At 34.9% G+C, this 26,584-nt stretch overlaps 2 protein-coding genes across 3 annotated transcripts; one reads left to right on the forward strand and one right to left on the reverse strand.

The window, feature by feature from the left end:
- Positions 1-848: 848 nt before the first annotated feature.
- LOC113515053 (splicing factor ESS-2 homolog) lies at positions 849-6,781 on the reverse strand. The gene is made up of 8 exons (XM_026899187.3): positions 6,535-6,781; positions 5,840-5,993; positions 4,943-5,089; positions 4,504-4,697; positions 3,817-3,990; positions 3,046-3,239; positions 2,135-2,272; positions 849-1,193 (listed from the first exon to the last, which is right to left on the reverse strand). The coding sequence occupies exons 1-8, from the start codon at positions 6,688-6,690 to the stop codon at positions 881-883; spliced, it is 1,470 nt and encodes a 489-aa protein (XP_026754988.2). The 5' UTR covers positions 6,691-6,781; the 3' UTR covers positions 849-880.
- Positions 6,782-6,942: 161 nt separating this feature from the next.
- On the forward strand, positions 6,943-26,583 carry LOC113515225 (bromodomain-containing protein homolog). Of its 2 annotated transcripts, none has more exons than XM_052895936.1 (23): positions 6,943-7,597; positions 8,217-8,456; positions 8,971-9,114; positions 9,643-9,736; positions 9,940-10,041; positions 10,578-10,716; positions 11,104-11,212; positions 11,599-11,685; positions 12,434-12,653; positions 12,939-13,035; positions 13,531-13,708; positions 14,720-14,883; positions 15,339-15,736; positions 17,001-17,080; positions 17,653-17,821; positions 19,065-19,214; positions 19,789-19,884; positions 20,422-20,545; positions 21,185-21,277; positions 21,578-21,679; positions 22,359-22,479; positions 23,382-23,479; positions 23,984-26,583. In XM_052895936.1, exons 1-23 carry the CDS (start codon positions 7,145-7,147, stop codon positions 24,315-24,317), a joined length of 3,792 nt encoding a protein of 1,263 aa, XP_052751896.1. In that variant the 5' UTR covers positions 6,943-7,144; the 3' UTR covers positions 24,318-26,583. The 2 variants fall into 2 exon arrangements, with proteins under 2 accessions (XP_052751896.1, XP_052751897.1); XM_052895937.1 differs by having other exon boundaries at positions 19,795-19,884.
- Position 26,584: the final 1 nt, after the last annotated feature.

Raw genomic sequence — 26,584 nt, forward strand, 5'->3', positions numbered from 1 at the left:
AATCGACTTTTGTACAAAGTCTCCCTCTGGTAAATATGATTTAAAAATAAGTTGATATAAACAGACTAAGGTTAGCGTCACATCACATTACCCGTATCTTCGGTCGCCGAAAATACGCAGCGGCACGCTAGTACACTAAGTTGCATACAATATATCATAATAATGTATTATGCGGGATGCTAGCACCCGATGTTTTTTTTTACAACACAGGGGGCAAACGAGCATGCTACTCTTCTAATGGCAAGTGACTCGCCGCCCATGATCACCCACAACACCAACGGCATTGCAGGTGTGCTGCCGGCCTTTGTTTGTTTAGTGGTTAAATATCTCTACATGGTAACAAAATACCAAACGTATGTTTTAAACACCTTGCCTTACCTTTTTGCAAACATGTATTAAATCGATTTTGAAATTATTTAAAAGTAAGTCGACATAGTGTTAAATATTTATTATGTTAATAAGTCTTGGTTTTCCTTCCCTTACAAATACATAAATATCTCCATATAACCATGCAAATACAATGTGTGTCAACTCAGTATGCTGCGACTAGAGGAATAAAGAACTCAGAATAAATTCCGAAACGAAAACCCTTGACCAGGATAGCCTAATATTTCTTACAGAGAAGTGACATATCCTTCGGTTACTAATTGAATCAATAAATTATTAATACTATAAATGTGAAAGTTTGTAAAGATTTTGGATGTTTGTTACTTAATCACACTTAAATGATGGTATGGTACACGGATAGGTTATAAAGCCTAACTTTACACTTAGGACTTTATATACTGGCTCACGTGTGCATAGTCGCAGAAAACAGCTAGTGGGTTTTAAAAATAGAAAAGTACACATTTTATATTAATTAAATTTATTTCAAATAATTTTATTGAAAAAAATCTTGAGCTTTTAATCTGGTTCGCTTCGCAACATTTATTTGTAATAGGTTATCTGTCAAGTTGTTCTCTATGGTATTCGTGTTCTCTTGGCCCTCGGAAACGGGTGGTCGCTGTGGAGTCTTCTTATTTTTCGGGGTTGCCACTAGGAGGCTGCGAGGTGTCCGTGCGAGTTTAGGTGTCGCGTGGGAGATGCCCATGTCGTGTGGTGTCAACTTTAGTCGAGGGGACAAAAGATGTTTTGCTGCTAGTTTTCTGGCAGCCGGCGACATACTAGCAAAACGTTCAGTATTTGTTCTGAAACTGTAAAAAAATATTCTAAGTTAAATGTTATATACATACATGCCCACTTCATAATATTTATTAATACAACCAAGGTACTTTAACAAAATTAGTAAGGAACTAGTACTCAACAACAGACGTAACATATACTTGAATCAAAAGATACAGAAGCACTGCTTGATTAAAAATGTCTCCAATAATAGTTCATCAGTTTTGAAGATATCATGTAATTTACACACAAACAACTACAGTTGAACCACCTCCATCTATTTCAGATTGATTGCATTTTGTATACTTAATAAATTGTTTAGGAGAAGAATATGAATATTCTAGAATGGTTACAGTTTTACGCGAAACATTACTATCATAATGAATAATAACCAGGAAGTGTGTAACTTTTTAATATGAGTACTAACACTATGATAATATATGATGAGAACCAGGCTCATGTTATCTCACTTTGAACAAAAACCATTTGTTTCATACAAATTAATTTTCATTCATTGTATTTGAAGATTTTTACTCAGGCTTTTTATTTATCGATATTTTAGACAGACATTTATTAATATATGAATATTTTATATACTCTAAACGGTTGCATAAATTTATTTCCCAGTTTCTTCAATATAAGAGCAGTGTTGTCTCTTTAAATAATGTACTGATTAGATAACAATGAGAATCTAATGTGGATGGCAATGACATTTATTCTATCGTTTCCTATAACATAATCGCGTACTGATAGATTGGAAATGTAATTATAAAAATGAGACCAGAAAATAGTATCACTAGGGCGTGTGCACACTTAACTCTAACCTTTACTTAAATGTAAAAATAATCCAGAATTTGTTTAGTTCATATTCCGCCAAATTCTTTTCGAGTTTATATTGTGTAAATGAATGAGCTTCTTATCCATGTGGGTGTAACATATTTGTGAGTAAATGGAGCACGGCCGCGGTACGTACCTGGGCGTGTGCGGCGCGGGCGTGCGCACGCGCGGCGTGGCGGGGCGGCGGCGGCGCGCCGCCTGCTCGGCCAGCTGCAGCGCCAGCCGCTCGCGCGACCCGCCCTCCAGCATGCGGTACGCTGCGCCTGCGCCCACGCTGCAAACAACCATTACGCAATTAAACCTAGGAACGGAACTATGTTAGCTCACTCGACAGACGTCGTTCTGTTAAAATTGACAGCTAAAAATAGTTTATATGGGAAAAAGAAATATATTTCTATTTATATATATTATCACTTGGGATATGGCAGTGAATTTACAGGGTACAAAGGAATAACACCCGAGTTCTCAGGAATGGCAACGCGTGGGGGGTATCATGGATAAAACAGTACACTCTGTTCTGTCCATGGTACTTGTTCATGTCTATAAGCGACGGTTACCACTTTTCATCATGTGGACCGTCAGCTTGTTTGTCGTTCTAAATTGCATAAAAAAAAAATCCAGAGCGATTGTCCTGCCTGTAAATGAAATCTATTTTATCGCGAAAATGGGAATAATTTTTTTCAAATAAAAACTACCCAAAATACGAGCTAAATACATAACACCTTCTCATTACCTGGTGGGAGAATGTAAGTTTTAATTTCTTTTTCAGCTCGCTTACTTATTTTCTATTCTTAAATATGTTGAAATGTCGAGAGAGAGTGGATCCAGCGTCAAGACAAGTTCATTATGACGAATAATGGTTAGCCAAAAAGATGTGCTTTAGGGTAGCATGCTTTAATACATTTTCATAAGTTTTGATACATGATTGAGATTTCTGGACTTTTTTCTTATATATACATTCAGAATTGAAATCTTATTTTTTTATTTATATAATAAACAGCTTGAAATAATGTAAATGATGGCAAACTAAGGAAATAAATGACTTACGCAGGTAACGGCGTGTCTCCGCCGTCAAGTCTGAAGGGCGTACCCTCTATCTCTCCCCAGGTCATGAGTGGCGACTGGTCAGGCCCCTCGCCCGGCCGCGGAGATGGCGTCGCCACGTACGAGTACTCCCCACTTGACTTTTCCGATGATATACTCACTCCGTCTACGCCTATCTTGCCCGTCACTATTGTACCCTGTGATAAAAAAAAAATATATATATAATGTAACATATTGTACATATAACGTTTTGGGTTATTTTTTTTGCTTCGTGCTTTGGCTGTGGAAATGTAACTGAAAAATTTCCCATTTACAATATGTGTACCAATTACCTTTGGGTGGGCCACATACTTCTTTCATCATCATATCAGCGTTCAACTATCCACTGCCGAACATAAGCTAACCCCTAGAGGGGTTTTGCCAGTAGTTGCCATGTTTGACAGGCAGATTGGCAATCGCAGTTAGGCTTTGGACATATTTTAAGAGAGATGCTGCTGCTCATCCCTCGCCCTCCCTTATACTTCTTTTTTTCCTTCGCATACTTCTTAACCACCATGTAAAAAAAATATCAAAAAAATACGAAATTTTGCTTAAAGAGAATTTTGATTCAAAGAATGTTATTATGTATTGGTGTAACATAGATATGTATGCCTAGTATCATAATAAAATACATATTAAAATTGTTTCCAAAATATAATAAGAATTCCAAAATATTTCATTAAGTGTATTTTGGCACACTGTGATAATATGTATGTTAGTGTACCACATCCATACCTGGCTCTTGGCAATAGCAGTGATAGCCTCCTTGTTCTTGGCGTGGTCGAAGGGTTCAGCGCGGAGCCTCGTGTTCTGATGTATCAGCTCAGGTTTGGCGGGAGGCTGCTGCCCTTCAGCACCGTCTGGCACATACATTATGTAATTCTTCGCCTTGTAACGCCATGTGTCCAACTATCGAATATCATTAATATTTACTATATGTGTTTGTAATGTTCTTCAAAAAAAGACCTCAAGATGTATTAAGCAATATGAGTAGGTATGTATTTCCCAAGAACAATCCCATGTAATGCAACAACTCGAAAATAAGCATTATACCAACAAGTAATACTCATCATATATATTTTTAAATATATTAATGAAAACATGAATTAATAAAATAGTTTAAAACGTGTACAGCCCTCAGTTGTGCATTGACTGAGGCTACACAAAACTTAGTGTTTCAGTTTGAAGGGTTGAATACATTACAGAGTATGGAGGCATATTATAATAGTCTTCAGGAATGGCAAAACCTGAGAGGTACCATATGGTTGCCTTCTACTTGTTTTGTATTCTAATTTGCAAGAAAAATATTTCTCCATATATGACAGAAGTATTGACAGTAATCTATGCATAAAATTATGCCATAAGATAATTCGGATTTCTGGTAAAAAATAAAATAAACTAAAATAAAATGTATGTACCAACCTCTTTAGGTCTGTTTGTCTGATCCGCCTGTTGTTCTATTGAGGGTAGCGCTAGTGCGGCGTCTGCAAGTGCAGCTGATGTCTCTTCAGATTCAAACTGAGATGCTAATTTCTTAGCTTTCTTTTTATTTTCTAATGCTATCACACGCTCATAGCTCACATTGTCTTCACTTGTGTATGATGATAAAAAGGAATCTGTAAGTTAGATTTTTAATTAAGTAAAGCATACCTCCTTACACGCACCAGACTATTTTGAAATTATTATTTTAAAGTTTGACTATATTGAAATATAACTAAATGAATAAAATGAACATAAGTTTTAAAAATAACAAAGTAAATTGTTATACAGTATAATTTAACATAATTTAAGATGAATATTAAGCAAAAGCAATTGTCACATCTATTTTAATTTATATTAAATTACAATTACAATTACATACCTAATGTATGGTTGTCCGTAATATCCTTTACTTTTTCTTTATTATTAGATTCCTGCTCAGATGCTGTGCTATTTTCTCGTACTGTTGCTGTTGATGGTGAGTATGGTCGATCCAAGCCAGGTGTATCAAATGTAGCTGGAGAATTATCTACAAAAATAAAATTTATTGATATTTAATTAATCTTTCAATCATTTGAGTTAATACTTATCTTAATACAGCTAATATGTTATATCAATTCATGAAGATTCGTGGGTAAAGGGAGTGGAATACCAGTGCAATTCAGTGCAATGCAATGCAATGTCACAACAAAACCAATATATATATATATATATATATTTAGGTTTGTTGTATATCAATAATTCTGTGCCAATGTGTTTCTAGAACCACCCTCACTTATACAACTTTTTATGGAAAAGCTATTATTATGTACAGTACTAATATATAGTCCATTGTCTCTTGCAATACTTGGTTCACATTTAAAAAAGTCATAATTAATTTGTGCTGCTTCTCATATGATCTATATTGTTATAAGAATATTTTCTTTCTTACCATGAAATGTTTATTTATTTGTTAGAATAATAATCAAAATTTTATTTAATTAAAAAAGGTTAGCCTATGATACATTATAGGTATGACCCTATTTTATACTAAACCTGTTTCTAAGAACAACAAACAAACAGGATCAATTTGGGATTTATAACATATTTAAAAATTCATAGAATAAATTACAGAAACATACAAACTAAATACACTAGTGTTTGATTCAAATACTGTGTAAAGAGTAATAAGAAGCATTTACTATAAAATGTGCAAAATTTCACTAAAAAAATTTGTTGAAAAATTATTAATTACATTGAAACAAATATAGTGTGACTAAAATTTAGTTTTTATACTCACAAGGTTCTGTAGGAAGTCTATTACCACTATATTTTCTAGTTATTTCTCGTAATCTTGCATAATCTTTATTTTCTGTAGCTTCTAAAAATTCATTTTGTGCTTTTAACTTTTCTAAGTCAGGGAAGAAATCTCTTTGTATAATCTTTGACATTCTCTGAAATAAAATAATTTTATTAAATTATTCTTATCCTATAGCATATATAAATATTGCATTTGAATAATTTCTGTGATTGTTAGTTTGAGTGTTAGAACGGCCAGAGACAGAAATTAATGCGATCTAGGTGGGTAAAAATGATTGTTAGTAATGGGCTCTAATAGCCCCATTACTAGCAATATACCTTCTCAGGTCGTCCTCCACGCGGTTCCCCCTACAAACCATCATGTTTAATTCTTGTCGAATTCATCTTGGTGGGCCAACTGATCTGCATTCATTCTCACCTATCATCTTCCATTGGTGCCTCGTCAGTGTATACAAATAGCGCGAGCGGGGTTACCATTTCATTTTCACCCATTAAAAAAAAACACGATCTAGGCAAACTATAATAATGTACCTGAATTACCATCGTTTACTTAAATGATCGCGTTAATTTCCATCTCTTATAAAACATTACGCGAGTTAAGTAATTATTATCTTCAAGACAACATTAAAATTAACTCGACAATTATGTGATATGTAGAAAAAGAAGATATATTACCTCCACGTAAAGATCTTCATCCAAAACATGAGTCTTTTTCGTGTTTTTCTTTTTGGGAACTTTTGGAATTTTGAACACTGTGCTTTCTGCCTTCAGTAATTTCATATTTTGCAATGCAGCTTCTCCAGGTCTTTGAGGTTCATTTTGCTCTGCCATTATTTACATTAAATTAATTTGACTAAGAAACAATAACAAATAAAATATTTTCTAATGAAGTATCTATAACTTATAGAAGAAATAACGACTGATGACAAAACAAATACGTCAATCAAGACAGTAATTATGAATGACAGTTTATCATAACAATTTAATTTATTCTTGGCATAGATTAAGAACAGTTCTAGTATTGCCCACTTTAAATAGTCTGTGTCGTTTATTATTCTATGTTTGTACCGCTGTCATCTTAAATGTCCGTGGTATTTTCATGATATTTTCATTGCGGTATCGCTTGTTTTTCCATTATTTATACTATTTTTAACTTTCACATTTAATAACTTTTACGTCTATTTTATTAATCTTTTTGTCAGATTATGTAATCAAAAACTCTTTTATTCAGTTACAATGGTAATGATATGTTTTTTCTCGTTATAAAATTTCGTTGTCTGTCAAAATGGGTTTAGACTTCGATGTTTTAGAATTTTGTAAAAAACTTCGTCAACATAGACCCCCACCGTACAAATGTCCATTGGAGAAGTGCGATAAAGTATACAAGAGTTTGTGCGGGCTTCAATATCATTTAGTAAACTATGATCATGACAATCCATCACCGGCGACGCCTGCCGTTGCTAGTAGCCGGAAGAAGGGCGGGAGGACCAGAGCACCGGTGTCAACTGGCGACATAGCCCTACAGAGCCCTCCTAAAGAGGCTTTAACTTTTGCGGAAGCGCAGAAAGTAGTGCAGTTTGAAATAGATGGCAAAATCAGTAGGATACCCATAGATCAGCCTTTACCGATTATGTCTCTAGAAGAGTGGGAGAAAAAAAATGCTGAATTAGAGAAACCAATTCCATTTGTTGAACCACCAGCAGAGCCTCATGTGAAATTACCTGAAGCCAGTTTTAAGGTAGTTTATTATTTTTTCATTAAGTATTTATTTGTCATTATATTTATTTATAAATAAATAAGTAAAAAATACTCTGTTGACAATCATTTTATAGTAATATGTAATATTACTAATTTTCTTCAACGAAATCAAAGTAGAAAAAGTAGATATTAATAAATGGGCATATTGCTCTATTTGATTACTACATTATTTTCAAATTTGTTCAACTTAGTTCCGATCCTGAGGTAGAGTGAGAGAAGTGGTGGAGAAAAGTGGCTCTAAGTGGATCATGAGGGGTACAAAAAAGCCAATTGTGAAAAACAGTTTCCAACACAATATAAAATTTTATGATGCCTTTTGAGAGGTGTAAGAGCTGTTTAATATTTGCAATAAATGTTATTTTTTTAATTTAGGAATTATTATTTATTTAACGTAAAACTGAAATAGAATTAATGTGAAGTGAAAGTGTTGACCAAAAGTGTATGAAAGACAATCTTACTCTACTATGATCAAAAGTTAATGCTGGTGATGATTCAGCTGTTTTGCCTGCTGCGTTGCCTTTCTAAGTTGCATAAAAAAAGCATATATAATATAATGAGCATAAAACTTTATTTTTAATAGTATATAAAATCTTTATCAGCTGATACCAGACTACAATGAGAGAGTATGTGATGCACCACCTCGTCCTAATGCTTACATTCGCTTCATTGAGAAATCAGCTGAAGAGCTTGATGGTGAGGTGGAATATGATGTGGACGAAGAGGACACAGCATGGCTGGCAATCATCAACAAGACTCGGGTCAAGCAGGGTTTGCCACCTGTTTCTGTGGACACATTGGAGTTACTTATGGATAGATTGGAGAAGGAATCTTATTTTCAAGTATGTAAACTGCTTTTTTAGAATCTGTAAATGAATAGAAATTAAAATATTTTTAAACATTTGTTAATATTAAATTGATTGATGCTATAATTATTCATACTCAAATAAAGAAAAATCCAAAAGGTGGATTTTTCTATACAGCAAGAAAGAAGTTTAGCCAACTTATATGTAGACAATTTTTTTTTTCTAATATGTGTGACAGAGTAGTCACATTTAAAATTTTGTAATTGAAATTGCAAAAGATACTATTTGAAGTTCAATGTTATAATTTCTTGAAAAAAAAAAACTTCAGTATCTAAAATGGATTACATTATTTGTGTTCTACTGTAATTTATTTTGTAATTTTTTATGTTTGATAACTTAAAAATAATCTTTATTCAAAATTGTTTGCAAATAGTGTAATCTTTGTAAATTGAAAGTGAACATGTGAATTGCAGTGAGTGAAATTTAAATTTCTTTTAAATTATTTTTTAAAATTGGGTACATTATTTTTTGTTCCTTTTTTATTTTGCAGGCAACACAGAGTGGACAACAAACAGCCGCCACTGTAGATGAAGATGCTGTATGCTGTATATGTATGGATGGGGAGTGCCAAAACACCAATGTTATATTGTTCTGTGACATGTGCAACCTTGCTGTGCATCAGGATTGCTATGGAGTTAGTAACAACTCATTAATATTATGAGACTTAGTACAAAAGTCGTTTGCTTGGGTACCTCTGTCCCATTCGTGTTTCTACCATGAAGTAGTTATGGCTTTGTTTCGGTTTGAAGGGTGGAATATGGCAGTGAATTTACAGGGTACAGAGGATTAACACCTGAGTTCCCAGGAATGGCAATGCATGGGGAGTATCATGGGCGAAACAGTATACTGTTATGTCCATAGTACTGCTCATGTTTATAGGCGACGGTTACCACTTTCCATCAGGTAGGTTGTCAGCTTGTTTGCCATAGAATGGCAAACAACTTGCATAAAAAAACATTATTATACAGTTCACAATTTAAAGATAATTATTAATTAATTAATCTCTAATTTCACGGATGTTTATCTGATTAAATATTGGTTACTCTATAATAATAATATTCTATTTGTCCAATTTTGTATTCATCCAGTAGGCAGATACCTGTTGTATTTTTGTATATAATGCACAAAAATTTTTGTGTATATAATAATTCTTATCTTTTAGGTGCCCTATATCCCAGAAGGCCAGTGGTTGTGCCGGCGTTGTCTTCAATCACCATCACGTCCTGTCAACTGTGTGCTTTGTCCGAATACAGGAGGTAACCCAACTTATATCATTAAGGATATTATTCATAAATGTATAATTATCAACAGTATTGAATTTTATCAAATTAATCTATTATGATACATTTAAATTGTAACCTAAAAAGCTGTAAATTTTATTATGTTGTTACTTTTGTGAGAGAAATAAATATATATTTTACTTTATCTTTTATCCTACTTACTAATCTCATTTTTTTAGGTGCATTTAAGCAGACAGATCAAGGAACATGGGCTCACGTGGTGTGTGCGCTTTGGATTCCAGAAGTGCGATTTGCTAACACTGTATTTTTGGAACCAATAGGTAAATAAGTTTCTACATTATTTCACGGCCACATTTCACTCATATATTGTTATAACGACACATATGTATGTATAATTATATTTTATATGTAAGTGTGTCGAATGAGCAGTGTACAAATTTCTATCATGTTTTATTAACACTGTGTATATTATTCAAAATACAGTATAGTGTTCCCCCATTTGATGGAATGTGCACAGCAATTAATGAGTGTAAGGATAATTATTAATTGATGATTATTCCTATTTGGAAAAAGATAACCTAAATTTCGCATACAAAAGTATTTTTTACATTTAGGCTAGTGCTTGAGCATGAACAATGGTTTGTTCACATAGTCATATGATTTCTATTTCATATGTCGATGTGAGTTCAATGTGATACGATGAGATGTCTATCCTTTATAAATGTTTGCAATCACTAGAAAATATTAGAATTATTTTACATATTTTGATATTTGACATTTGATATTTATTTATTTATTTAACAAAGTATGTTTGTATTAGCACAGAATTTATCATTTAATATTTCAATGTCCTCAGATTCGATAGAAATGATTCCGCCGGCGAGATGGAAGCTGCAGTGTATGGTGTGCAAGCAGCGCGGCGCCGGTGCCTGCATTCAGTGCCATAAAAGCAATTGCTACTCCGCCTTCCACGTTACGTGCGCGCAGCAGGCTGGGTGAGATCTTTGATCTACATACTCCTGCAATATATTTTTTAAGTACATTGCAATTTATAAGACCTTTAAGTAAAGATTGTCCTAACTCATTTAACAACTGGCAACACAATGTTTAGAATGAAATTTTGTAAATAGGTTATTTTATGATATAGGTATTTAACAAGAAATTATTTCTTACAATAACTAAGGAAGTGGAAGAAAACAGGCACACTTGTGACTAGTAACTCACTAAAAGAAAATTATTTTAAATTGTAATTTGCTAACAGAAGTATTTAAGCATATTGATTTCCAATGGAAAATAATTATGAAGAACAATATTTCATATATTTCTTAAGAATCTAAGAGTAGGTTACTCAATTAATTTTATTTTTTTTATAATATGTGCAGGCTCTATATGAAAATGGAAGCAGCAGGCGCAGGCCGCGATCCCAGCCAGCCGGTGCAGGTTGCTAAGATGGCATACTGTGATTCCCACACGCCGGCCCATGTTTTACAAGTATGTAGAATTATTACAATATAATTCTGTAATTATATCATTTGTATGCTTTGTGATTTCTTTCCGAATAAAGGAAATTACTACAAAGATTGGTTAGTCGATTAGGATTATTTTGTTTAATTTCGCTACCATTATATGTGCAACTGCGAACATTTGAAGATTATATGGATTATCACAAAATAACATTCAGTTCAGTAAAATGAATTTAAAATTATTTAAACAAAAGATTATTACCTTTTTGTTTATTTATTTCTACCTATTTTTGTTCTTTAAACAGACATGTGAAGATTATTTATCAAATAAAAAAAAATAATATATTGGACTATCCTAATACATATATTGTTACATTTTTAATGTAATGTTTTAAAATAACATATTGTTTTAAGGAAAGGAGAGCCCAGGAATCAGAAGGGGATACAAAATCACCAAATTTGCAAGCCATACGGCAAAAGGGAAGAGAGAAGATCATACAGGTAACAGTATTGGAATGAGTTTAATTCTTTTAAAGGGTTATTGAATCTAGATTTAATAATTACCGCCAAATTAGAGTATTATCATGTAGGTGTGTGAGTTGTTTATCTATCTCACTCTAACATACATATTATGTTTTTTTCTTTTACTTCATTTAAATATGATATAAATTTATTTAAGATTTTAAGAGTCAATGAATTTGTGTTCTTATTTAAAATTGTGTATTATTATAATAGGAAGCTTAGCACTACGTTAGGGCGATTTTCGGTTGTGTATCTGTGGTAATGAAAAGCCAATATATCAAATTGTATACAGTTGGCTAATTTCAGTCATACTGCGCCTGAAGATCAGTAATTTAGTAGACAGAAAATCTGCAACATTAAATTGCATATATTTTTATGTGGTGCGCCATACTCGACCTAAAGTTTAACTTGACAGCTATTCATGCGACCAAAGATGTCGTTGAACAAGACTGTGTTTGGTCCTCAAATCTCTGATCACTGAAGATGCAAAGGTATTAACACTATGCTGACGGGAACTTCGGTCATGGTTAAAATCTTTGGAATAAAACTAAAATTGTGATAAAAACTTAAATACAAAGATAAGTAATTTTTTGGTCATTAACGCTTTATAATCCAAACGGTCTTGCCTGTCGTGGTAGGAGGACATACCTACACGCTAGTGCAACCGGTCAGCAGTATTAATAATGTGGTGGTAGCTTAAATGTGTAATACCTGTACCTGAGAGCAGGCGCGGCGCGTGCTGGCGCGCGCGCGGTCGTGGGCGCCGGTGGTGCTGGTGCCGACGCTGGCGGCCGAGCGCGTGGGCGACGTGGCGGCGCTGGCGCCCGGCCCGGCCGCCGCGCGCGCGCACCTCGTCAAGCGCCTGCTGCCCTACTGGACGCTCAAGCGGCACGCGCGCAACGGCGTGCCGCTGCTGCGCCGCCTGCAGAGCCTCACCACGCACCACGGTACGCCCGCACCACCGCACCAGCACTAGCGCCGCCCGCCGCCCGCCGCCCGCCGCCCGCCGCCCGCTGCCTACTGGACGCTGCTACCTGACACTTGACCTGACACTGGTGAAGTGATGAGTTCTGCATCACAGGACAATTTGTATGAAATACCGCTATAAGCACCGTGAAACTCTTCTTCATTTATGAGAACTTGATGTCCTTTCCTCTTGTTTTGATTTATTGATTTTTCTTTTGATATTCTATTTCACATACTTATCACCGTTTCATTATATACTCTTTCAGGTAGCAGAGGTATACAAGATGGTACAGTGAATGTTCGAGAACTATGCAATCAGCTTAAGTATTGGCAGAGAATTCGTCAAGATTTAGAAAGGGCCAGGTCAGTGCTAGGCATTTTATTAAGTGTTTTTTTTTTATTTTATTTTATTAAAGTTTTCTAAAATTTTCTAAAATAAATATATATTACTTGTTGATCATTTTCGAAAGATTTTTAAAATTACTTGAGTAATTTTTGAGGTTATTCATTGTAAAGAAACAATCTTATTTTGTTTTTTTATAATATTTATATAGATAATATATTTCCTTTTTTAAATAATTTAAAATGGCCGCAATTTTAATTTATATATGTATATTAATATATATTACTGCCAAGCGTTACAATTATTGGTAAAACCCCAAGGGAAAGCTTATGTTTAACAGTAGACAGTTAAATGCTGGTATAATGATTATGATGATGACTTAAAAAATAACGCATTTTGTTTTAATTTAAACAAATGTGTCAAAATTGAGTTAGCTAAATGTTGATCTGTTTTTGACACTGGAAGCTTTGAGTACTCGTATTATAAGGTGCGACGGGCGTATGGTTTGCGAGCAGACTGCTGTGCGAGCTGGTGCGGAAGCGCGAGCGGCTGAAAGCGGAGTACACGCGCGTGTGGGAGCGCTGCGTGCTGCAGTCGCTGCGGCCCGAGCGCGCCGCGCTGCACAAGCTGCTGCGCCTGCTGCGTCAGCGCGACGCCAGCGACATCTTCACCGAGCCCGTCGACCTGCACGAGGTATGCGCGCGTTAACAAGAACCATGCACTTTGCAACAGTGAACTACTGATGCCTGAAGAAAGAAGACACCACGCCGGCATACACAGACCAACAGTGTATGCCGGCTGCTAATCCAGCGACCCCGAGGTTGTCGCCTCCGGAGTAGAAGCCGGGGTAATGGGGTACGCCCCGAGGCCCCTACCTCGCCCGCCCACACATCATCTGGCGGGCAAAGAGAAGCCCCTGTTGTTGTTTGCCGCGCGCGCCTTCTTAACTGATCTCGATTTTTTTCATGTGGAAGGGTGACAATCGAGTTTACGACTCACCTGATGATAAGTGATAACCACAGCTCATAGACACTAATGACACCGTGGGAAGTCGTCTATGCGTTTTGTTTTCTGTGATAATGGAGTGGTAACCTCGTCTGTGCTTTAGGTAAACGCTGATAGGGCACCAGTGGTGGATGATAAATGAGGATGGAAGCAGATCAGTAAGTCCATTGTAATAAATTCCAAAAAAATATAAGCAAAATGTTATCCAGGGGAACTGCGGGGTGGTGCCTTGATAAGGTATATTACTAGCAATGGAGCTATAAAATCCCTATAACTAACAATCCCTTTTCCTCCGCTGAAGGCAGATTTGAGGCCGTTGCTGGTTCCATTCATCTAAATTAATTTAATAATTTCTTTTAATTTTTTTAGCTATCAAAAATAATCTCGTCTGAGGAGATACCAGCATTTATCTATTTCAACTATAGAAAAACAGTATACTCTGTTATGCTATAGGCGACGGTTACCACTTTCCATCAAGTGGACCGTCAGCCTGTTTAAAGTTACATTCTAAGTTGTATAAAAAAAAAACCATTAGGTATCTTCTTAATTCTCAGTGTAGCAATTATGAAATTCATAATAGTTTGCTTTTAAAAATCTGGTAAGTCATTAATTTACTTGCTATTCTGTGAATTAATTTACTTGCTATTTTGTGAAAAAATTACAATAAAAATTTACAAATTTTTATTATAATTTTTTCAGGTACCAGACTATAGCACAATAGTGAAACACCCCATGGATCTAAGCACGATGAGTAAGAAGTTAGACCGAGGGTTGTACAAAACTATTGATGACGTAGAAGCCGACTTCCAGCTGATGATCGACAACTGTCTTACATATAATAATAAGGATACTGTGTTTTACAAGTGAGTATACTTATAATATTTTACTTGAAACAATTTATGTTAAATAGTTAAAACAGTTTATGTTTCTCTATGTTCGGTTGTAAATAATGAGTGATGCTCTAATATTAGTTTGTGTTTAACATTATTATTTTGTATATATATAATTTTGCATTTTTATACAATAATATAACATTTCTCGTTGCTTTAAATAGTCCTGTGTATATTACAGGTTGTAATATTAATTAAATTATGAGAATTTAAATGTAAAGTTCATAGCAAAAGCAAAAAGTATTTAACTCTTTGGTTTTGCTCCCAAAAGAGAGTACACTAGAAAATTTAGCAAAAATAAAAATGTATTGTATAATACTTGTATTTTTTTATGCAACTTAGAATGGCGAACAAGCAGACGGCCCACTTAATGGTAACCTTTGCCTATATACATGTACAGTATAAAATACTATATAAATTTCTAACAGAGCTGGAGTAAAAATGCGGGAGCAATGTCTGCCTATATTCCGACAAGCACGGCGCGACGTCCGCGAGGCGGGCATGGACGCGTTAGCGGGCCTCGGCGACGCGGACTGCAGCCCCGAGCGTAGCCCCAGCCGCAGCCGCAGTCGCAGCCGTAGCCGCAGTCACAGCCGCAGCCGCAGCTGGAGTCGTAATCGCAGCCGCAGTCGCAAGCGGAGCCCCAGCAGAAAACGGAGCTATAGTCGCAAACGCAGTCCCAGTCGCAAACGGAGCCCTAGCCGTAAACGGAGCCCTAGCCGCAACCGTAGCCGAAGTCGTAACCATAGTGGGCGTACCAGTCGCGCTGCCAGTCGTGTCAGCCGCGTCAGCCGCCGCACCAGCACCGACAGCGAAGGAACTGCAGGTCAGTGGACTGATTTATCTTTGAAAAATTATTAATGCTAAATCCTGTAATTTATTAGATGTGGATATCAACTTTGTTTTATTATAATTAGTGACTGTATACTATAACTATCTATCTAATATATCTATATAGGAGGGAAAGGGATTGTTAGCAATAAAGTTTAACAGCCCCATTGCTAGCAATATGCTCTATCAGGTCAACCTCCACGTGGTTCCCCCTGGAAACCATCGTGGTTAATTCTTGTTGAATTCGTCACGATGGACTAACTGACCTGCTTCATCCTCACCTATCATCCTTCACTGGTGCCCCGCCGGTGTATACCGATAGCGCGGGTGGGGTTACCATTCCATTATCACCATTATATATATATATATATATATATATATATATATATATATATATATATATATATATATATATATATATATATATATATATATATATATATATATATATATATATATATATATATATATATATATATATATATATATAGATATTGATTACAGTTGTTTTTCGTTACTGGAATGTAGAAAACTAAGGAAACAAATTACTTTACATGAGCACAAACATTAGTTGATGTATATAAGATTATTTTCTTATTTTTGTTAAGAATTTAATATTTATTTAATTTTTGGAATTGCATGGCACCTTTTTATATAATTCAATAATTAAATTACACATTTGATATAAAAGTAATGTAAAAATATTTGTTTATTTTTACTTTATTATACAAATAAATGTCGTAAGCTTGGGGGGTGGGATGCTTATGTTCAGCAGTGGACATTTAAAGGCTGATATGATGATGACGATACACAAAAATAACATTGTAATAATTTATTTAAAATATAAATTTTACCAGAGGAAGACTTTGTACAAAAGTCGATTGCTTGGGTACCTCTGTCCCATTCGTGTTTCAACCGTGAAGCAGTTGTGTTTGCATGGCTGTGTTTCGGTTTGAAGGGTGGGATATGGTGTGAATTTACTGGATACAGAGGAATAACACCTGAGTCCTCAGGAATGGCAACGTTCGGGGGGTATCATGGGTGAAACAGTATACTCTGTTATGTCCATGGTCCTGCTCATGTCTATAGGCGACGATTACCCCTTTCCATCAGGTGGACCGTCAGCTTGTTTGCCATTCTAAGTTGTATAAAAAAAAATGTACAACAGACGAGCTTAACTCTGTAATAAAATTATGAAGAAAAAAATTGCGACGTGCGAGCGGAGAAGTAAATGTGTTTATTTCTTGTTGCGTGTGCAGACACTCGTGATGATTCAACGGCGCGCAGCGAACGCAGGCGTTCGAGCGTGGGCAGCCCTTCCGATGCTGATAACGATACGGTACTTTCTCATACTGCCTTCTAAGTTAAGATTCCTTTAAAATGATGTATAATACTGCATTCTTACTACGTTATAAAATATATATAAATTAATAGCCTCATTTACGTTACCATTATAGACGTTGTTTATATATATATATATGTATATAAAACAATTTTTTAATGTTTCTCTACAATTTACCCGATTTAAAATTATGTTTTATACTCGATGTGGAAAATCATTATATTATTGTAACAATAACAATTTGTTAATAATATAGAGTATATTATATTTTAATAATATTTGGAGGAGTTTCCGTCTGTTTGTTCTGCTGATTTAGTTAAAAGTTCGCCAATTATACACATTTTTTATAGCACAGAAAAACAAATAGCAATGAATTGACTGTCATGAATTCAAAATTTTTAAATGAAAAGTTAAAAAAATAATATGTGGCACTAAGCGGCTCGATCGAGCAGTTTTAATGTAACAGTATTTATATGTATATGTATGTATAAGTAGTGTTTTAAATTAACAGTAATGTTTACATACTCGATTCGAAGTGGAATCACTACTTTTTTGTGTTGATGTTGTAGCGCGACAATTCCCCTGTCGTGAAGAAGACTACGAAGGGCAACGTGAACTGTAATTGGTGGCGTGGGCGGGGCCGGGGGCGGCGCGGGCGCGGGCGGCGCGGCGCGCGCGGCGGCGCACGTGGCGCACGCGCACCGCACGCCGCCGCGCGCACGCCGCCCCGCGGCAATGGTGACAAACTTTGTGTTTACACACTCACACTCACACTCGCACACTTACACTCACACACACTCACACACACACACACTCACACACTCACACACACACACACACACTCACACTCACACACACACACACACACTCACACACACACACTCTCACTCTCACACACTCACACACACACACACACTCACACTCACTCACTCACACACACTCACTCACACACACACACTCACACTCACACACTTACACTCACACTTTAGCTTACTAAGGGGTGATAATGTCGCAATTATTTGTAATTTTTCAAAAACAATTAGTATTACTAAATTATTTATTATATTTTCATGTCAGGGGTGTTCTTCTCTAGAAATCTGTCCGATTCTAGAATAAGAGCGTACAGGTATGCAACCCCGGCCTCCCGAGCCGCTGCAGTGTCCCCCAAGAAAGGGGGGCTTTCGTTTCCCACATAGTCCCTCATTTACCAATTTCCTTTACACATTTCCAATGTTCCCTTCCTGTTTTCCTCAATCCTTTCCTCCATACCGCAGGTGGCGGAAACCACCAACAAATGCATCTTTTTGTAATATGGATAAAACCATATTACGCCGATCCCAAATAATAATTGGGATAAGATAGGACGATGATGATTTTCATGTCACTAAAAATTTCGGTTTTAATGGCACAAAAGTATTTGGAAATTCTGAAGCAAAATATAAATTTAGTGTAAAGCGATAAATATATATATAACACACTTTATAGATAACTTTTAAGTTTGCTAATCTTGCAGTTTTTAAGTAACCAATCAAAAATATTGAGAGATGTTTAATTATTTTTGAAAATTGACATATAATTGTAACCGAAGTGTTAGAACATTTCGGTTAGCTAAAGGTATGATCGCTTTTAAGGAACATAAAGCATCATTAATATTTTAGTTCGCTATTTGATCATTTCCAAATGTTCAAACAAATATTGAAGATTCTTTGATTGTTTTTGAAAACCAATTTAATTCCAATACTGCCACACCTCGGCGGCTTTGCGTCGGCCTAGTGCCGGATCTTCCATCTAATATAACCGAGAGTAGCAATTAGTATGTTATTACAAGTATTAACATTTCGTCGCCGAATATTGGCTTCATGTAACGCTAGCCTTACGTTATTATGTTCTTGTGTTCTTTTCATCGAAATGTTAATAAAAATCTCTTGAAATAAAATAAGGCACAGATATATTCAAAATATGTCTAAAACTTTGTTAACAGAAAGTGCGACATCAGGCTCCGAAACAACGGGCACAGAAGCTGTGGTGGACCGTCAGCGTAGTACAGACATAAAGCGGAAGAGTATAGAGCGAACACACAGACTGGCCACGCCGGAACATTCTCCCACGAAGCTCACAGACACGGCCGCTGGTGAGTTACGTTCATTTTCTTTATTTGGACTTCAAAAAGGAGGATTTTTATCTATTTATCTTTGTTATTTCATATTCAGTTTTTTTTTTTTTTTACAATTGGTATAGTTTATTTTCAATTTGATCATATCAGCTTTAAACTGTCCACTACAAGACATAAGCTTCCATCATAGATTTCCTTTGTAATTGAGATATTATTTGGTTTATTTTCACATTGGTTCAATATTAATTTTGTCAAAAAAAAAAAACTACTTATATTGTAAGTAGTTGTTTTTTTTTTTGCAAGCCATCAAAGATATTAAATTACACATTTAGATTTTTTTTTTATTGAAATTGCGATCTTTTCTACAGTTCATCTATTTTATGTATCACTGGTTGCATCTCACTGTTTCACCCAAAATCGCTTAAAATATGATAAAAACTATCTTAGATATGATTTATCTCTTTGTTCACGAAATTTTAATGTAGATATGTTTAGTTTTTTAAAAGTGATTGCTTAACAAACATCTAAATATCTTTTCAAAGTTTCACACTCATAATATTTGTATTATGTTATCAAAATAACAAAATAATAGTTCCAGGTCTAGGTCTGATGGGTGGACTAAGAAAACCAACGCTACTAGTGTCTCCTCCGACAATCACAACGCCGCCCAAGAGTTTCGGCTCTGATGGTAATTTATTAAATATTCATTATATTTCTTAACAAAAATGTTATAAAATCAGATCAGATCAGAGAATCTTGAATTAGTATTTTAATGAACAGAAAATAAAAGTACGTGTACTACTGACTTAAAACTTTTAATTTGCAACTCGAAATTTATTATATTATTAAAGTGATTCATTAAAGGAATCTTGAGCCCATTGTATGAACCACAGTTTTGTTTTTACTAGCTTTTTACCTGTGACCGGGATAAAAAGCAACCTATAGCCTTCTCTATTCCATATATGTGTGTATACCAAATTTCATAGTAACTGCTTAATAATAATGATAAATATTTTTTTATTAAACTTAATTTAAAGGTTAAGCCGTACAGGTGCTATAATGTATAATAAATATAACAAATAAACTCACTTGCACGTTTATAATATTAGTAAAGATTTTTCATATAGACGCACTTGTAATAAAAATTAGAAACTGAAAGAGGATAAATATGTACATAAAGTTGTTGCTATTTCCAACAATTAACAACTTGTATAATTTTCCAAAGCGTCATTACCTACGCTATCAGCAAGCCTGTCTCGCCCCGGGCTGGAACCGTCGCCGAAGAAAAAAGGCCGGGGCCGACCCAGGAAACCTAAAGAGAAGTCCGCCTCCTCACCCGACCTTTTTAGGTTTGTATATATATTAAGTGTCAACAAATGCTCAACTTTTTAACTGTTTTACTCAGGTTTATCCAATAAAGATATAAAAATAATAATATTTAAAGATTAATTTAATATTCATAATATTTAAAGATTTGAATAACAATTTATTTAGAAATAGATTATATATTTGGCTCAAGAAACACAATTTTTATGATATAAAAGATTTCCTTGGCAAAAGTTTTTTTATGCAGCTCAGAATGGCAAACAAGCTGACGGCTTATTATTAAAGGTTTGTCATATTTAATAACATCCGTGTCGGATTTATTCGAAAGAGTTTTTAATGTTTGTATATTTGTTTTTTCTTTTGCTTAAATTGCAAAAATTCTAATATTATATTGTATCAAGTTATTATAATGTAGTTAGGTAAAGAATTGAACAATTAAATATTGTTAAACAATTTTATAATGTTCTAAATGATTTGCCGTTTTACAGCTCATTTTCAGTACCGGATTTAGGAGGGATGGCGGAGTACACTGAGCCTCCGTGATTTAATATTAAAAAAAAAAACACTTAAGAGGTTGCCAATGATTTTGATTTCACCTAGTATAAAATTCGATGAGCTATTTACGTTTTTAAGAGTGGTGGTGACAGTATGGTATGTTGCAGGGGAGCGGGCGCGGCGCCGGTGGCGGCGTCGTTCCTGCAGTACCGCGGGCCGCCCGGCGAGGTGGGCTCCGACAGCGACCTAGCGCTCTCCAGGTAACATTAATTTATCACAGCGTAACAATAACCAGCGGTCTAACGCCTTAGGGGAATTTATTATTATTGAAAGACGGGCTTTTTCAAGCAGAAAAACCTGTGACACTGCAACCTTTCCAGTGTTACTGAGAGTAGCAAACTGTATGCAATATAATATTATGCATTTTTATATATAATATGTATATATTTATGAGGAAAAGTATTTTAGTATCTGTATCAGTTTTCTAGTACCCATAGTAGAAGTTCTCTTTAGTTAGGTATGATTAGCTAGATATTATTTGCTTTCGACCACTTTCTCAGATCGTCGTCCAGTAGCTCGACGTGGTCGCAGTCGTGCTCGTCGTGCACGCACTACGACGATAATGGCTCCGACCATTCCTGCTCGCTCACCACTACCGACGGGTCAGTGTACATACGTATTAAATATTTATATGTAACTTATAAAACTTAAGAATTAAAAAAAAGCTATAGCTAGTTTTTTTGTCCATTTTTGTAAGCTGAAATTGTATTGAGAATTGCCCGATAGGATCAATAAAATAGGGGTAGAATGTTTATGAGACTTGAATAAATTTATTTTATTGTTAGCTATTATTTAGAATGGATAGGTGTGAGGGTAGGGGGGGGGGGTAGCCTACTTCTTCAAAGATATTTCATGGAAATCAAGTCAAAGTTGATTCGACTGTGCAATTTACACAATGGAAGTAGCGGGTGAATATTGACGTGTTTCGAGTTCGAAGACAGGGGTCTTTTTTTTAGTGGGTGGTAATGTAATGATGACCCCACTCGCACTATCGGTATACGCTGGCGGAGCACCAGTGAAGGGTGATAGATGAGAATGAAAACAGGCCAGTTAGCCCATCATGATGAATTCATCAGGAATTAACCATGATAGTTTCCACAGGGAACAGCGAGGAGGTCGACCTGGTTGGGTATATTGTTAGCAATGGGATTCTCAGTCTCCATTACTAACGATCCCCTTCCCCCCGGAGACAGGGGTCAGGCTGTAATAATTGACATTAACTGATCCAATAAAACCTGCACAGCTATATATATATAATCAATATGGCGTTGTTCACAACAGGTCAAGTTACAACGAAACATTAGATTCGAACGTGGAGGGCAGCGGGCCGGAGCGGCGGCGGCGGTCACGGCGCGGCGTACACACCGACCATTCGGACACCGAACCCACCACTCCTGTCAAGGTATGCCATAGATAACCGAATAACTATTATATTCAAACTAGACAGACATTGTTTTACTCTCTGCTTGGCCCATTTTTTTTCTTACCGGATTAATATGCTACCTTTCAAGTTTATTTTTCATGGATGACAATGAAATGATAACGGTATACGCTGGTAGGGCACCAGGGAGGGATAATAGGTGAGATGAAAAGGTCAGTTAGCTCATCGTGGTGAATACACCAGGAATTCAGCACTATAGATTCCAGGGGGGACCACGTGGAGGTCGATCTGACACAGTATATTGCTAGCAATGAGAGTGGTAGTCCGCATTACTAGTATATTATTAGTGTAGTCCGTAGTACTAATTTTTCACGTAGTGGTTCGATTTATGAATGTACTCGAAGGCCCCCGATGAAAATAAGTGCTGTAACCTATTAACTGCCGCACAATGCTGAACGGGGACCTTTTTAAACAATAGGTTGCATTTGTCGAATATCTGTATGATGTATAGAGATAACTATTTGCCTACTATTTTGTTCAATAAACGTTATTATAATTATTTACTATTTAGCAAAAAAATCACATATAGAAAATTTCATCTAAATCTGTTGATTGGTTTCACAGATTAATGTAAACGAACATAGTGACACGGGCTTCTTATACCTTAAGATATACTTTAATAGTTCGCAATATAACTCTATTTTTTTGTTTATATATTGTGAACTGCGTTTAGCATAGACTTTTTAATAATATTTACTACATAAATGGAGTTTTACTAGCAGCTAACTTTTTTAAAAGTTTAAAATACCCACCATGCCCAATATATATTCGAAAATATATCCTCCTCCTTTGGTAATTTAGTAAAATAACTTTATATATAGTATATTACAAATTCTCTATACTTTATATTATATACACGACAGGGGCGTGGCACTAGGTCTTCCACTTCCAAAACTCCGGTAAAGAGCTCTCAGCCAGATATGCAGCTCGAGCCACTACAGTTAGTCTGGGCAAAATGCAGGTTAGTATTAATGGCATCTAGTCGATACGAGTAAATTCAGTATAAATAACATTATTTATAAATAACAGTAACTAAAACCGTCTTTCAAAAAAAGCGTTCACGCTCACTTTTTATCTTTATCCGAGCAATAAGTGCTTTATTATATTCCCAAATTCGTGTATAATATAGTATATATCATATATGTGTAAGTATATTTGTTATTTATATATATTTATTCGTTTATATATGTAATTTTAGTATGTATGTATATCAATAATTAGTAGTACCGCATTCGAGTATTCTGACACTTCCCTATGGTTGACTGGGAGAGAATGCTTTTAGCATTAAGACCGCCATGTACACATATTTGTACTAATGAATAAATAAATAAATATGTATAATTTGTATTTTTACCTTGGCCATCTTTTTGTCAGAATAGTAGTGTATAAAACTAAATAATGCTTAAGAGTAAGATTTTCTATAATAATGTATTATTGTAAATTTGTTTAATTCTTTATTATACAGAGGTTATCCTTGGTACCCGGCGCTCATAATCGACCCGAAGATTCCAAGAGGATTCATTTACAACGGCGTTCCACTACCCGTGCCACCACAAGATGTGCTCAACCTAAAGAAAAATCACTCGCACGAGCCAGTGCTTTACCTGGTACTGTTTTTCGACGTAAAACGAACGTGGCAATGGCTTCCGCCCGCTAAATTAGAGCCATTAGGAATAGATAAAAGCGTGGATCAGGCGAAATTGGTGGAATCTCGCAAACCTACCGATAGAAAGGCAGTGAAGAAAGCGTACGGTGACGCGATGCAGTTCAGAAAACAAGTTGACGGAGATGACAAATGACAAAGGTTCAGATATAGATCTCGGAGGCCGCCCAGGAACAGAACGTTCACGTTTGGTAGCTTCTCTCTGATGCACATAAGGACACCTGAGGATACAACTGATTCTAGTGATTAAATATACATAAGGCCTCGCATTCATAGGCGTAGAATGGGGAAGGGAAAGGGCCTTCGCATCCCATAATCGTCTGGTGATTAGAACGAATCCACGAATCAAGCCAAGCTTCACAAAGACAAGTCTGAGTTTCATGAATTATTATTATTAGAATTACATGTGCGCCTTTTTTTTAAGTCCAAACTGGAAAATAATCTTAACTTGCATTTATATTAATTTATGTTAACAGATCATAAAATATATGCCATTATGGTTAACCTTTACCACTGTTGAAAGTGAATTTGATTTGTAAATCCTACACTGCAAAATTATTACGTATGTTTATCTTACCATGTTCGAAATCAGTCTTTCTTTAAACTTAAAGAGTTCTAAAAAGAGATTTTGGAATCTCGTATTGATCTGCATCGGAATTTTTCATTAAGTGTAAATAAGGTTTGCAATAATGCTTACCTATACCCTGTTTTTATACATGAGTAGTAGTAGTGAACATACAAAAATAATAATTATTAGTACCAAAACATAGTTGTTCTTTTTCACTCCTTTCTAATTAGATAAAGACGACATTAGTTTCAACAGAATTAATGTTATAGAATTGTTTAGAATATATAAGTAATATTGTAATAAAAAATTTATGAAATAATATTGGATATTCTTCAAAATTAATAAAACTGGGGTGTCCTAGCATAGGAGTTGTAACATGGTCATTATATATGATTACTAACTTTTACCCGCGACTTCGTTCGCATGACCTGGATAAAAAGTAGCATATATCCTTCTCCATCCCATACAGTATGTGTATACCAGATTTTATAGCCGTTAAAGCATTATTAGGTAACAAACAAATAAACTCTTTTTCATATTAATATAATACTAGTAGAATTCATTCAATGTATTAGGTATAGTGATAAAAAGAATGCATAAAGAAATCTCTATAATTACATCACTGGTATTTTATATTTAACATAGTAATAATTGTTTTTGTTATAACTATGTTTTAATATAAAAATATAAATTCCAAATTTGGATTTTTGATGTTCTTTTTTTGTATGTTTAGTTATTTTTATAATGTGCATCTATTATATGTTTTATATGATTAATGTAACATCAAAAGTCATATTAAAATTATCGGCCAGTGTATATAAAAAATTTGTACATGGCATTCTCACATACCATGCCTTGTAGTCGATATTTTTAGAATCTGTTAGTAAAATCTAATCTCAAATTCCATAAATATTTAACAATAAAATTTAGCAATAAAGTTTTATATCATGTTTTAACTATTTTTGTTATTGATGCAGCAATGCGTGCGTTTTTGTTTAAATCTCACGAACTGCAGTGCATGGAATGTCATATGCAACACAGTCTGTGGTTTGATTACCACCACTTTCCATAAGCTGCCGTGTCAAATTGCTAGCATTTCATAGACGCTGACAGAAATGGTCGTAAAAAGAACAACCGATTGCTATTGAAAATAGAGAAAATAAAAGTACCATATGTTCACAGCTTTAGGTTCATACTAAGGTACATACATCCAATTTCCGCCAGATCTAATCCAGACTTATTTCTTGGTTTCCAGTGTATTACAAATTGAGCTATGGAAAATCTTAATGTTAATACTTACAAAATTGTTAATAATCTTTTATAGATGATAAAAATACACAATATGTGGAAAAGTAATATGGATTCCAGCTAGTTTTATTACAGTATTCTATCACATAGATGTGTAAAATACATATATTAAGAATTCTATACTCAATTGAAAATGATATGTGGTAATTTAGGGAAATGGTTATAAGAGGAAATGTTTAAAAGGAGATCGCATAAGCTATGTTTTGTGAAAACCAATTTGTGTCCCATCAAAGATATGTAGATACCATAGATGTCTTTCATGATCTTTGACATTATTAGTAGATTTACATTAAACAAATAAGAATAATCGTGTGAATTAGCTTTATATAGATTGTCATTCAACATCATTTAATTATGGGACAAGTTATAATAATATATCTGAATTACTTTAAATATTAAGGGTATCTCTATAATCATATGATAATGTAACCATACTTAGTTATTTCAGTCCTAAATTGTTGTTGTTTTACATTTATGTTAGTGTTTGCTACATGCTTTTTTTTTTTTAAATATACAAATGAAATTAC

This window comes from Galleria mellonella, unplaced genomic scaffold (genome assembly GCF_026898425.1).
Source record: "Galleria mellonella isolate WM207_F2 unplaced genomic scaffold, CSIRO_AGI_GalMel_v1 utg312, whole genome shotgun sequence".
NCBI lineage: Eukaryota > Metazoa > Arthropoda > Insecta > Lepidoptera > Pyralidae > Galleria > Galleria mellonella.

Coding starts and splice junctions, on each gene's coding strand:
- LOC113515225 (XM_052895936.1), top strand. CDS start 7,145: ATGGGTTTAGACTTCGATGTTTTAGAATTTTGTAAAAAACTTCGTCAA. Junction 9,737..9,939: donor GCTTTGTCCGAATACAGGAG/GTAACCCAACTT, acceptor TCATTTTTTTAG/GTGCATTTAAGCAGACAGAT. Junction 10,042..10,577: donor TGTATTTTTGGAACCAATAG/GTAAATAAGTTT, acceptor CAATGTCCTCAG/ATTCGATAGAAATGATTCCG.
- LOC113515053 (XM_026899187.3), bottom strand. CDS start 6,690: ATGGCAGAGCAAAATGAACCTCAAAGACCTGGAGAAGCTGCATTGCAA. Junction 3,240..3,816: donor CTGCTATTGCCAAGAGCCAG/GTATGGATGTGG, acceptor TTTTTATCACAG/GGTACAATAGTGACGGGCAA. Junction 2,273..3,045: donor GGAGACACGCCGTTACCTGC/GTAAGTCATTTA, acceptor GGTTGTTTGCAG/CGTGGGCGCAGGCGCAGCGT.